Source organism: Filicampus tigris, chromosome 12 (genome assembly GCF_054856515.1).
Source record: "Filicampus tigris isolate MCC_2025a chromosome 12, RoL_Ftig_1.0, whole genome shotgun sequence".
Taxonomy (NCBI): domain Eukaryota; kingdom Metazoa; phylum Chordata; class Actinopteri; order Syngnathiformes; family Syngnathidae; genus Filicampus; species Filicampus tigris.
Window position 1 is genome coordinate 4154422 of NC_141228.1, and position 13497 is coordinate 4167918.

A 13497-nucleotide genomic window follows, 5' to 3' on the forward strand; every position below is an offset into this window, starting at 1 on the left:
TTTCAGTAGGGCCAGAGTCTGAAAAATAATCTAGCCGGTAATTGTGATTTTATCCCCCTCAATATTGAGATTGCGATTTACGTGATCATTTCAAGGTCCCTCTTCCCATGTTTTTGGACGAATTGAGCTCTAAATACGTATAATGGACAAGTGTTTATAATTATATAATTTTCATTGTTATCATTAAATATAACTTTTGTTTTTTGTCGTTTGACAAGTGGATATTCTTGCTATTGAGCCTATAGATGGCGCAAAACTTCAAATATGTAAATATGTCACACATGTACTACTTGGAGTAACAGAGTATTATTATCTCAGTAAACCGGAATCTTGTATTGGATTGCCCAAAAGAGTGTTCCTAATGAAGTATGAGTGAATGTATGCAGACGCAAACATACCTTGGCGGACAGTCTTCAGGACAGGGCAGCAGCTGCCTTTTTCTAACCATCTCCATCACTTCCTGGTTGGAGAAGCCATAATAAGGTTGCAGGCCGTAACTGAAGACCTCCCACAGCACCACCCCAAACGACCAGATGTCCGAGTCTGTGGTGAACTTTCCGTAGGCGATGGCCTCGGGAGGCATCCAGCGGATCGGGAAAAGTGTTTTGGGTTGGATGCAGTAGTAGTCTGATGAGTAGATCTGTCGGGAGAGGCCCAGGTCGGATATCTTCACGTGGAGCTGCTCGCCAACGAGAATGTTCCGCGCGGCAAGGTCCTTATGAATGTAAAAATGACTGGCCAAGTACTCCATCCCAGCAGCAACCTGGGTTGGATTAGTTAAAAAAAAATTCAATCAGGATGCGATTCTTATTGGCATTGAACACAATCTTCAAATAAAATAGAAACAGGCAGCAACCAGAGCGCCATTTATATTTTTTTTATGCATGTGTGACAGCCATCATAACAATGCTTCACTTTATGTTTCATGACTAAGGTTGCAAAGGAGCAAAACATTCTTGGTCATTTTCCATGACATTTCTGGAAACTTCATGGAACAAAATAGGGGCATAGAAAATACATATAATATAAGTTTGGCAACTTGTTTCCAGCCACGATGAAAATACTGTCTAGGGAAAAAAAAGAGGATTGAAGCTCCATTCTTGCCTGTGTGGCCATATGCAGGAAGTCGCCATGATCCAGGCTGGATTTCACGGTCCCATCCTCGTCACTGCTGCAGCCCACGTCAGAATGCGGCGAACGCATGATGAGGAACTCGTGAAGGTCGCCTTGAGGGAGAAACTCAAACAGCAAACAGACAGGCTGCTCCTGGGTAACCACGCCCAGCAGGCACACCACGTTTGGATGCTGCAGCTCTGCCAGCACGGCAGCCTCCTGTTTCGGCAAGCAAAATAACGGCAGTGAAATTTATGTGGTTGGAAACATCATAGCACACAATGGGGTTCTTTCTTTACACAAATGCTTCATTTGGAGATTCAGGCAGACCAGATGGGAATATTTTACCCTCTCTTTAAACGTTTACCGAGACATCCCGATAATAGTGAATTACTGTTTATGTGTTAAACTATTTTCAGTGAACATCCTTAAACACATCTGCTGAAGAATCCTTTTTTAATATCATTGGTCGGCTCCCGCATTTAAAGTACGATCTGTGGAAATAAAACAGGACATGCTTGAGAGCTTGTGGGAAGACAGAGCCTTCCACTGGCGAAGCAGCAGCTTGTCGAAATGCATGACTGCCTGTTAATGCCACATTTCTTTTTAGAAATCCCCACATATGTGGAGACTGTCACAGTGTGTGGCTCCATGAAAGCGAGGAAGCAACTACCGGTAATGGTAAGCAGCACTGGAACATCAATAAAATGACCCTAGTATTCAGCTACTTGCTTATTTTAAGATATTAAAACTAAATTAAGGCACGTCTTGAAATAAAGGACCAGAATCCCACCCGGGATATAAATAACAGGGTTGGGCATTCCGCTTATGTGACGGGCTGGTCCGTCTCTCCGCCTATGACGGACACCATTTTGAAGGCGATAAACGGGAAACTATAAAAAAATAGTCGGACTAAGCATAGTCGGAAGGCCATTTTTTTCTGTCTATGTAACAACATAACTACTGTATATTTGTAACTTGGATCTTGATCCTGGTTTAGACTACCAAGAAAATGGACTCCTGCTGAGACAACGTACCTGCTGAAAGTCACTCCACTGCTGGACACTGGAGACGTCCTTTAAGGTCTTGATGGCAACCAGTTGTGCTTGCTCCATGCCCGGCAAGTACAGGTGACCCTTGTATATCTTCCCCAGAGAACATTCGCCAAGCTCTTCCATGAAACGCACCGCCGACAGGGGAAGCTCTTTGGCCTTACTCTGCAGAGGGAGAACAGTTTGCGGGGGAGAGTGAGAAAGAGATAGAACATGCCCGCCGAAAAGCAATGAGATCATAATTCTCCTGTCAGGTGTGTGCACTTTCCTCATCATTGTCCCATATGTGAAAATTCTGCTGTTGCTTCTAATTTCATACTGGCAAGCTGCCTGCTATATCACAATGTACAATTCAACAGAACGTCACAATTGATGACAAAACTGGAAAAGCACTCAAAAGGGCACAGAACTCTACCAAGCTTGAAAGCGGGGTGGGGGGGGCGACAACAACAAAATACAGCGATACGTGTCCTGCTAACAGGTAGATAACTGCTGGTGCAGCATAAAATATTGTCATTTCAAAATAAGTTAACATACTCACCACATCTGACTCATAAATAAAACAAATAAAGTCAATTATTTTAGGTTTATGCATTGCTGTTTTGATTTCCCAAATCAAACCAAGTTTGCGCAGCCAACTCCATCAGGGAATAAAAAAATCATTTGGATGTACAGTAATGAAAAGAGTGATACTGTGAAAGCTTCAGTGGAAAACAATGAACATTACCATTGTCAATTGTGCCTGGTTGACTATTTAGAATACTTGCCTTATTTGAAATATATAGAAAAGTAAAATATAAACATCGACACTAACAGTGTAAAAAATATGACCAAAACACCTGTTGTTCTCATTTCCCATTCTGCATAGTTTCAGTTTAATTGAAATTATTATGAAATTAATAAACTAAACTGTATACTTAAATGTCTAATAAAGTATGCCTCTCCATTTTCGGCTTTGTACATCTTCTGTTGCACGGCGCACAGCGAACCAGACCAAACAAATGCAGCCATGCAAGAGAGATGTCAGAGTTAACAGTTCAAAATTGCATTTAAAACCTTTAACACATGGCTAACTAAGAAGTAGATTACGTTTCATATTTGGGGAGATTAACACTGCAGAAACAAAGACTATATTCCCAGTGATCACATTTTATGACATCTAAAGATGAAAGTAGGGGTGGGCGATATGACGATATTAGATCGTTAAGCGGTTTAACGTGTTCACGATCTCATAAAGCCGAAAGATCGTTTGATCGTCTATATGGCACACTCCATTCAATTTAGCTTTATGGCGGCACAAAGCCACGGACGCGTATACCCGACCAACCAATCACAGCACGCACAGTGCACCGTACGTGACACTCCCCGCCTCCCTGTTTGTTTGTATAGCGGGGAGCTATAGCGGAAAGTCACCGCGAAGCAGAGTTGGTCCCGAAAAGAAACCCCACATCCACACTGTCGATTTTGTTTGGCTTTTCCTCGGAGGAGAAAGCGCAAACCAGTTGTTTGCAAAGTTTGCAGGGACTCGGTTCGGACGTCAGCGCCGACAGCCAAAGCAAACGGAGATCAGACCATTGGTAGCCGGAGGCAGCCGCTAGCTCCAAGCTAACGCCACCCACGGCAACGCAGTCAAAAACAAGCAAGCAGTGGAAAGAAGTAACTGAGGCAGTGACTTATTACCTTGCTGAAGACATGATTCCCATTAAAGCAGTGGAAAACGAGGGGTTTTCAAAGTACTAGACCTGCGTTACGAGCTGTGTTTTTATGTTTGCATTATGTTAGCTGACTTAAAATGTCATTTTTTCTTTTAGAGTTTTATACACATTTTAGATATGTTTTATATGTTTAACATGAGGAAAATGGTTGAAAATGTGCAAGTTAGTCTAAAAAAAAAAACAATGTAAAAAAAGAATCATGATAAAATCGTGATCGTGATTTTATTTTAAAAAAAATCATATGATATTTTTGCCAGATCGCCCACCCCTACTTGAAAGTAATCAAACATCATATTATGCGTGCAACCACGAGAGGCGTGTGCAACTTGAAGTGAAAGAATGTTGTCACACAATTTCAGATGGGCTCAAAGACCCAAGATTCTCTTCAGTCGCGCAATGACACGCCTGGCCGCCCTGACGGAGCTCTGCGTGGGCGAAGTGTGCGTGTGATGTGACACACATGCTTTTAGTTAAAAGTTTGTTTCACTGCTTCTTCCCGCCCCACCCAAAGCCTCAGATCCTCCTTACACCGCCACGTTCTGTGTGTAAGTGTTGTGCATGTGTGTCTAAGTGGTTGGTCACAGGCATTGACCCCTGTGTGATCCGGCACAGAAGCCAAGCAGTCACACGGAGGAAAGGGAGACCAAATACTTTGCTGCTTTTAAGGAAACAGCATGATGCTATCAAATGTTAACATCTGTTTGTTCATATTCTTTAGTTTCAAGCTTGTAAATTACACGAGTGACTCATTTTTTTGAATTTGGTTAATGGGTACATTTTAGCAGGAAATGACACAAAAGACATTTATTTATTTTCATCATTCATTTGACCCATGATCCATGCACAAAATTATTCGATTTTTGGCAACTGAGGTATACCCAAAGTAGTACCATAGAATTCTATACATTAGGCTATAAGTAATCAGGAGCTTTTAGAATGGCACAAAAGATTTCATTATAAATAACTAACCAACATTAATAACACATTTTTACTATATTTTTAAATCAGAGATGCAAGTAAACTTTTCCAGATGAACTTTTTTGTTGCTGATTTGTCCGTTTTTATCTCTAGCACATAAGGTTTTAATAATAATAATAATAATAATAATAATAATAATAATAATAATAATAATAATAATAAATTAAGGGCAAGGTTCAGGAACAAGTGGATTTTTTTCGGAGACGTCTTAGCTATAGATTACAATGCATGGTAAAATCCTTATTGCGCAAGTTTCTACAGTTTGAATTTAAAAACCCAAAAAATGCAAATATCTCAAAAATGTGACGTGATGGGGAAAAAAAGCACAGACATTTTTTAGATTTTGAAACACAAAGACATCTATGATTAAAACTTGACCTGTGCAATTATTATTAGTGTATTGTTACTTTTATAATTGTTAAAAGAAGGTCACTGATAGTGTAGTGGTACACGCGCCGGAGTTGTGTGCAAGCAGCGTGGGATCGATTACCGCTCAGTGAGGGTGTCTGTGTGTGTGCCCTGCTAATAGGGTTGCATCAGAAATGCCATCCGGTGTAAAATGCTTTGCAAAATCATCAATGATGCGAATCGAGCATGCACCCCTGAGGGGAAAAGCCAAAAGCATAACAACAATTTTTGAAATTATTAAAAACTATCCGTGAAAACGTCAATTTTTTCCCCCACTAAGCTCCCTAACACACTTTCCACCATGAAGATACCTATTCAACAAATAAAATTAGACTCTGACAAAGTATCTGAAGCATTTGCAGCTTGACGCTTAACTGTACATGTAAATAAGGTGAGAATCATCTTTTCCAACTGTTATGGAAGATCACGTTTTCCCACATGGACCCTTCAAGACAACTTCATTCAGGCATGGTTGTCGCAGTTAGAAGCTCCTTTTGATCCTTTTAAACCTGACAAGGTCATTCAAACACAGCGAGGAGGCAAAGCAACACTCACCTCACCTCACTAAAAAGTAAATAAAAGATTTTAATGACGCCTGACATCTCTGCCATATTCCATGGTTGCCTCCGCACGCACTGACAGGAATATTATGCATTCCACCTTGAACAAAGGCAGACAGCCCGTCTCGATAATTCCCCACCACCACTACCAAAAGTGATGTGGTCAAACAGAGAGACATGCAGCCTTGAGAAAAGTACAATCTACTACTGCTTCGAGCACTAGTTTGCTGTGACATAAGGAGGCGTGTGGGAGCAACAAAAAGAAGCGCAGTCAAACATTCCAGGACCTGCTGGGCTTTGATGAAAAAGATATGAAGATCTCCACGACATGCACCACCGCAGCAGTCAGCCAGCTATTGGACTAAACACACACTGGGAGCTGCTGTGTTATGACTCCCTCTCGCAGTCTGCTCTCATGACTTCAAAAGGCAAACACAAGACTTCATTTAGAGACGCCACAGGCTAGCCCAAAAGGGAGTACAAGTGTATTTCATTGAATGTGCGTGAATAGGTGTGCATGTATCGCTCAACTGGTCACAAACCAAAATTCTGCACTTTTCGATAGGAATGCTCAATTATTAATTGCTTTCATTGTTTGAATGATTCAGTGTAGTACTACACCAGGGTACACTACAATCAAAATAATAAATAAAACTGTTAAATTAATAAAAATAAGTGCACCCAAACCCAACAATGATGACAAAAAACTGTGAAGTGACAAGAAATTGAATATTATGAGATTAACAGTCTATGTTATGAGAATAACGTTACAATATTACAAGAAAAAAGAAATGAAAACGTTTTTCTTAAAGCAGAAATACACCCAAACACATTTTTTTCAAGAATGTGTTCCCAGCAGGCCCACTAGTTGAAACATGGCATTCTGATGACTATTGCTTTTGTGGAATATGAGTTAAGTAGCAAAATCCGCCCCCTTTTAGCCATCTCAGGGGGCAGCCATTTTGTCACAGATGACATCACAACTGCTCAGGTAACAGATCACACCTTTCACGGCTCAGCTTCAGAAAACAGGTCAGCCGTGATTGGTCGTTACCTGAGCAGTTGTGATGTCATTTTCAGTCGACAGAAGTGACAAAATGGCCGCCCCCAGAGATGGCTAAAAATGGGTGGATTAACTCTTATTCCACAAACGCAATATTTATCAGAATACCTTGTTTCAACTAGTGGGCTCGCATAGAACATATTCTTGACAAAATATGTTTGGGTTGACTTATACGAGTTGTTTTTTCCACCTTATCTGTCCTATTTCTTCCCCTCTGAAAATAATGCCTTTATTCATGTGATATTCTCGTAACATTCACTGAAAAATCACAATTGCATGGCGGGTATTAGATTAGTTTTGAGAAATAGGCCACAACTAAGGCAGATTTATGTCCAGCAAGAAATTGTCCGAAACAAAATGAAATTACATTAGGATGAGAAAAGCATAGTTTCAAGTCAGTCAGAGTGAGAGAGGCACACTGGTTAATTTGAGGATGTGATGTACCTTTGGCTTGTATGCCGTTGTCAGCATGGACATCTCGACATTTTGCCCACGCACCGGTTTGGGCTGACGAGGGGCAGGTGGCCTGGCGGACTTCTGGTTGTTGCGGCACACGCAAATGAAGAAGAAGAGCAAGGCGATGGCCAACGGGATGGCCACACTTGGAACCAGAATGTACAAGATCTCCATGTTGCCGCCACCAGACTTCTCCTTATGATCTACAGGAGTAAAATCACACGTGTAGATTGTAATCACAACACTGAATAATAGTTCATGGAGACTATCATTAACATTATTCACGTCTGAAATTTGAATGTAAACACTGTCGCACCACATATGGGTATGTCACAGAGCTCCATGCGGACCCCCTCATCCAGCGTGAAGCACCAGGGGGCCTCGTTTTTGTTTCCCGGGTTGCGGCAGTACGAATGACCCCCGTTGAGCTCCGGGTAGCGGGCAGCCAGGAAGTTGTGGCTATGGGGATACTGAGAGTTCCACGGTTGACACTGACGGCCCGACTTGGTCATGCTAATGGTGCCGCGGTATTCTGATCCGCTGTTGTTGTAACATTTGTGATCTGACGAAGAGCAAAGAAGACGACATTACAGTGGACTGATTCCATGTTTTGGGTTTCCTGTTCAAATTCATAGGCCTACTTAAAGTACAATTGTGAACAAGATGTTTTCTTTTAAAGAAGAAGTCAACCCCAAAATTTTCTTTACAAGAATATGTTCTAAAATCCACTTGTTTTTAGCCATCTAAGAGGCGGCCATTTTGCCACTTCTGTCGATTGAAAAGGACATCACAGATGCAAAGGGTTCATATCATGGCTCAGCTTCAGAAAACAGGTGAGCTGTGATTGGACGTTACCTGAGCAACTGTGATGTCATTTTCAGTCGACAGAAGTGACAAAATGGCCGACGCCCCAGAGATGGCGAAAAACGGGTGGATTAATTCTTATTCCACAAACGCAATATTAATCAGAGTGCGGTGTTTAGACTAGGGAAGGCACGTGGAACATATTATTGTAAAGATTTGTTTTGGGGTGACTTTGTCTTTAAGACAGCTAAAAGTCATTTTATCCAGCGCTGCACATCGCCTAACCACCACCGTGTTCCGTCCTGCATATTTATCCGACCAGGTGGTCCCGGTCCATCCCTCGTCGGCGACAGCCAATCGGCGTCGAGAACGTAATCGTCACATCACAAGCAGGCGCCGCATGAGCAGACAGGCCGCCAAACAAAGAAAAAATATAAAAAACAACATAGACACACACGCACACCGTGGTGATCGGTGAAATAAAAACAAATTGGGGCATTGTGTCTGTGGGACAGCAAGGTACACAACACTGTTTTATTTTTTCCTTACTCGGCCGCATGTCAGGAGTGAGGCACCTGCGTTGTGACGTGGTACCGGTTAAGTCCGTTGTTTGGCTGACTTGGACCGACTGGGACCACGTGGGTCGATTAAATATGCAGACGGGAAATAGGCGATGCCTAGCTCTGCAAATCACATCCCAATAAGGTCCATTCTGTTGTGAATCAACGAGTGTGATTTTTTTCAGTTTGGTTAACAGTGGCAATATCAATAAATACAATCACTGGCCACAGGAATAAGAGGCGCCTTACTTTTGTTAATCGGCTCCGCCATGGGGATGCCGATCCTCAGACAATTGGCTGCCTCAAGACTGTCTGAGGCCGCCAGATCCTCACAGTTAGGCAGCTTCAGTCTTTTCAGTATGATGGGATTGGAGCGGGCGATGATGTACTCGGTCTTGCACAAGTCGTTCTCCAGGATCTCACACTCATCCTTGCACAGGTCCCGAGGTTTGTCGGCCCCCGAGCTGCGGTCACAGGTCGGGAAGGCGAAGTGGCAGAGGGACGGGATGGCAAACTGAGAGCAGCGATCGGAAAGATGGTTGGACGTTCCGATCATGGTGAAGGCCGCTGGGGACCCAAGTGGACAAAGTCAGTTACAGACTAGAGACACCCTAAGAACACAGTCGCTCTCTTTCTTCATTTCATATTATTCATTTATCTATTTTTAACAGTCAATACACGTTTGAGAAATGCATATTAACTGCGCACATGCCTAAAGGATCAAAGTGATCAACTGACAATAAAAACCTGCAGTTTTAAATGCGCGAGAGCATGATTCATAGACTGTGCAGTTATTGCAAACACATGCTTCTTTGTGGCGGGGATTATCGCTAAAGCAGGTCTCTGTGGGGGAGAGGACAGGCAATTAAAGGTGAATGCGGAAAATGGGCTATTTTCCAAACCACAAGCACAAGTTCTTCAAATAAAAGTGATTTTTGAAATGACTGAAGAAATGTAAAGCCGCTAAGCCATCTAAAAAGCTACGATTCTCAGTCCTACTTCACACCTCTTACAAATACGCTGAGTGGTATCGTAAAGCTGCTCTGTCAGTGGTCTTTACGTCCCAGATTAAAGGGTGACATCATTAGTTGAATCAATAACATATGCATTACCTAACCCTACGGCATGTCTGCATTTGAACGGCAAAATAATTTAGTTTAATTCTATTCATGACACTTTAATACAGTTTCTATGTGAGTAAGCAAATACATTTTTTGAACGATTCAAATGAAATTCAAAAGTTGCGAATGAAATTTTTGCTTATAGGGCAACAATGACCTGTAGTGTGATGCAATCAACTGGACATTATTGGACATTTCATACAGAATTTGGGACTTGAATGGATTGCATCTTATCAAGAAATTGGCTGGCAAACATTTCAGAAACTCTTCCATGTGAATTAAGAGGAATGTATGGGAATTGAGAGTTACAGACAATAACATGAATACAATACAACATCTAAAATTCTAAATATTACAGGTTATCTTACAACCGGACAGAGAGCAAAATAAGCAGTGAAATATTGGTAATTTTAATGAAAAAAAAAAAAAGAAGATTCCACCGATTTGCAACCCTATTGAGAAGTGGCATTGCCCCACTTACAGTAAAAAAGTGCACTATATACTGTATAACGATTGAAAGGTGGATTGATGAGGAAACAGATGTGTGTTTCTCACCTGTTATCTGAGTCTCTATCTCGCCCTGCATCTGCAACGAGTCAACAAAGATGCTGCGGTTACCGATGAAGCGGGCGCAGGCGATGCCTCTGTAAGGTTGGCAGAACCCCTCCTCATCAAAATCGTCCCTGAAAAACAAACAAACAGACACATATTATAAGAATACCTATGGTGTTTATTTCACTTTCAATTTTTGCTACAATGACACAAACTGGAATCTTCCGGCAAAATGAGATGACATCTGCTACCATATTCCATTACACGTTTGAGCCACTAGAGGTCCCCCTGTGAAAGAAAAACAAAAGCAGCAAACCTATGCTCAGCCAAAGCTTGTGTCTTTCTGCAAGGGTTTAAGCTCCATTCAAGTCAAAAGACCCAGTTCTAAAGCACCCATCTCACTTCAGGGTGCAAACTACATGATGAATTAATGTTTGAGTGTTTGGTCTTATTACAGTTTATAGCACTGAGATATCCTTATGAGCCATAATCTGAACCATATGCACCAAGTGGAGATGGGGGAGGGAAGTACCTCTAATGTTTTCACCACTAAATGTACAACTTCTACTTTATATTCACTTTACATTCAATACCCCCTCCCCCGTGTTTTGTTTTGATCCAAACAAGACTCAGAAAAGCAACAGCATGATGCTTTTGGTCCTCATAAATGGAACTGTGCAAGGACATGCCACACAAAAAGCCACACGCTGAATATTCGCTTGGTGTGATTTCACTGTGTCATGTGCTCTAAGTTGTGCCATATGGGACCTTAAGACCAGGCAATATATGAGGATAGTGCGTGCTGATGTTGTGTATGGCCTTAACCCACACACCCACTCAGAAACATATTGTAGCTATTGGCTGACTGAAGAATAACCCAAATGGACCCACACCTATTTAAACCTATTGCTGTTCTACAGCTCTGCAATAAATTTTCCTTCACAAATAAAGTTCGGTTTTATTGCATTTTTAAAGAAAATATCTGACTCCAGACTTACGGTTATGAGTAAAACCTCCTCAGAAACACAAGCAATAAAAATAAACATAATTAATTGCAGGACTATTAAGTAAATCAAAGCAGTGTACGCTGTATACTCAACTGAAATTGCCACTTGAATTAATGCTTCTTTGTTATTTGATGTCTGCTTCGATACAGATGAGAGTTGGGGAAAGTTTTAAAGTTCCGTGCAAACGACATCAATTTCCACCAAATGGCAAAAAAGAACAAATGCTTTAAAGATGAAGTCAACCCAAACATATTTTTTTCCAACAATATGTTCTATGCGGGCCCACTAGTTGAAACAGGACATCTTGATTAATATTGCGTTTATGGAATATAGTAAAATCCATCCGTTTTTAGCCATCTCAGGGGGCAGCCATTTTGTCACTTCTGTCGACATCAAAGTTGCTCAGGGCTCAGGTAACGACCAATCACAACTCACCTGTTTTCTGAAACTGAGCCATGATTGGTCGTTATCTGAGCCCTGAGCACCGGGATGTCATCTTCAGTCGACAGAAGTAATAAAATGGCTGCTCTCTGAGATGGCTAAAAGTGGGTGGATTTTGCTTGCTTTGATTTTATTCCACAAACGCAATATTCATCACAATGCCTTGTTTCAACTACTGAGCCTGCATAGAACATAGAAAAATATGTTTGGGTTGACTTCAAAGATGGGCTGCGGACCAGGCGCTGCTCAAGGTGCCGAGGACCAAGCGGAGCCTCAGAATGGATCGAGCCTTTTCTGTTGCTGGTCCTTCCCACTGGAATGACCTTCCATTGGTTGTTAGGCAAGCCCCCTCTCTGTCCATTTTTAAAACCCGGTTGAAGACATTTCTTTTTGCTGGCTTTTGACCAGACCTGAAATTTTTAGCTCTTTTCCGGTGTCAATTTTTTAATAGTGTTTTATGTTCATTTATTGGCTTTATTTATCTATATTTTTATTTATATTATAAATATTATTTATTTATATCTATATTTATCAATATGTGCATTTTATTGTTTATTTTTTATTTTTTGTATTGTTTGTAAAGTGCTTTGTTACAGGCTATAGCTGTTATGAAATGCGCTATATAAATAAAATTGTATTGTATTGTATTGAGCATGGGGTCATGAGGTTCCCTCTCGCAGAGGAGTGTTAAATGACTGAAGGCTAAAGGTCAGCTCTCTCTATGTGTCCCCCACACCCACACACATTTAAATGGAAGTTTCAGACACAAAGAACCAAAACACACTAAACTATGAGCACAACAACAAGGTCATAACATGACTTTTTACATTTGGTTTAAATTGATTTCACCCCTCACATTTGTAACTTCGCTGCATTCAGAGTGTTGCAGTTGCCAATAGGCCCTTTATCATTAAGCTACGTACATCTTCAGATATTTTCCTTTGGCAACAGATTTTATCTGTGTAGGTGCAAATCATCACTGACAGGGTATAGTGGGAAGGGCGATCATGCAGAAAAAGTATTTTAGAGTTGTGATGGGTTGGACTGTACTGCCGAAATGGAAAATGGGAAAACACACATGATATTTAGTGAGGTATGTCCAGGCAGCCAGGAGGTCAGTTTTATTGTGTGTCATTGAAGATAATAGACATACATCCGCTGTAACATTTCTTTTGCCACAGACATGGAAATAATATGCTCAAGTATACCATTCACCACAGTGCAGCAGGAAAATCTAACTGCAGCCAAGCCAAACAGCTTCAAACGATGCAGCTATGTCCAAAATTTGATCCCTCTCTAGTTCCTACAATGATCCATTTTTCTATAGTGGTTGTCCTCATTATGGTTGCAGGTGAGCTGGAACCTATTCTCGTTAACCTTCGGCGAGAGGTGGGGACCGGTTGCAGAACACAGGCAAACAATCAGTCACACTCACATGCCAACAACCTATGGACAATGTAGCATCTTCAAATGAACCTAATATGATGGCAATGTTCAAATCCAGGGGACCAGCAAACTCCATACAGAAGGCCGGAGCTTTCAAACCCCGAACCTTAGAACTGTAAAGCAGATGTGCAAACCACTTTGGTAACTGTTTTGTCTTGTCTGCTTCCTATTACATTTTCTCACCACCATTTCAATAAAAGCCTAGTGTGACCCTGCCTTTG

General features: G+C 41.4%; 1 protein-coding gene across 1 annotated transcript in view; it reads right to left on the bottom strand.

Annotated features, from left to right (window-relative positions):
* Positions 1–13497, bottom strand: part of ror1 (receptor tyrosine kinase-like orphan receptor 1) — a 135459-nt gene that overhangs the window by 2719 nt on the left and 119243 nt on the right. Inside the window, exons 5-11 of the mRNA XM_086048305.1 lie at positions 10386–10513; positions 8959–9276; positions 7662–7907; positions 7334–7548; positions 2151–2330; positions 1105–1332; positions 399–763 (exon numbers count right to left, since the gene is read on the bottom strand). Of these exons, the coding sequence (XP_085904431.1) occupies positions 399–763; positions 1105–1332; positions 2151–2330; positions 7334–7548; positions 7662–7907; positions 8959–9276; positions 10386–10513 (1680 nt within the window). The remainder of the gene's footprint in view (positions 1–398; positions 764–1104; positions 1333–2150; positions 2331–7333; positions 7549–7661; positions 7908–8958; positions 9277–10385; positions 10514–13497) is intronic.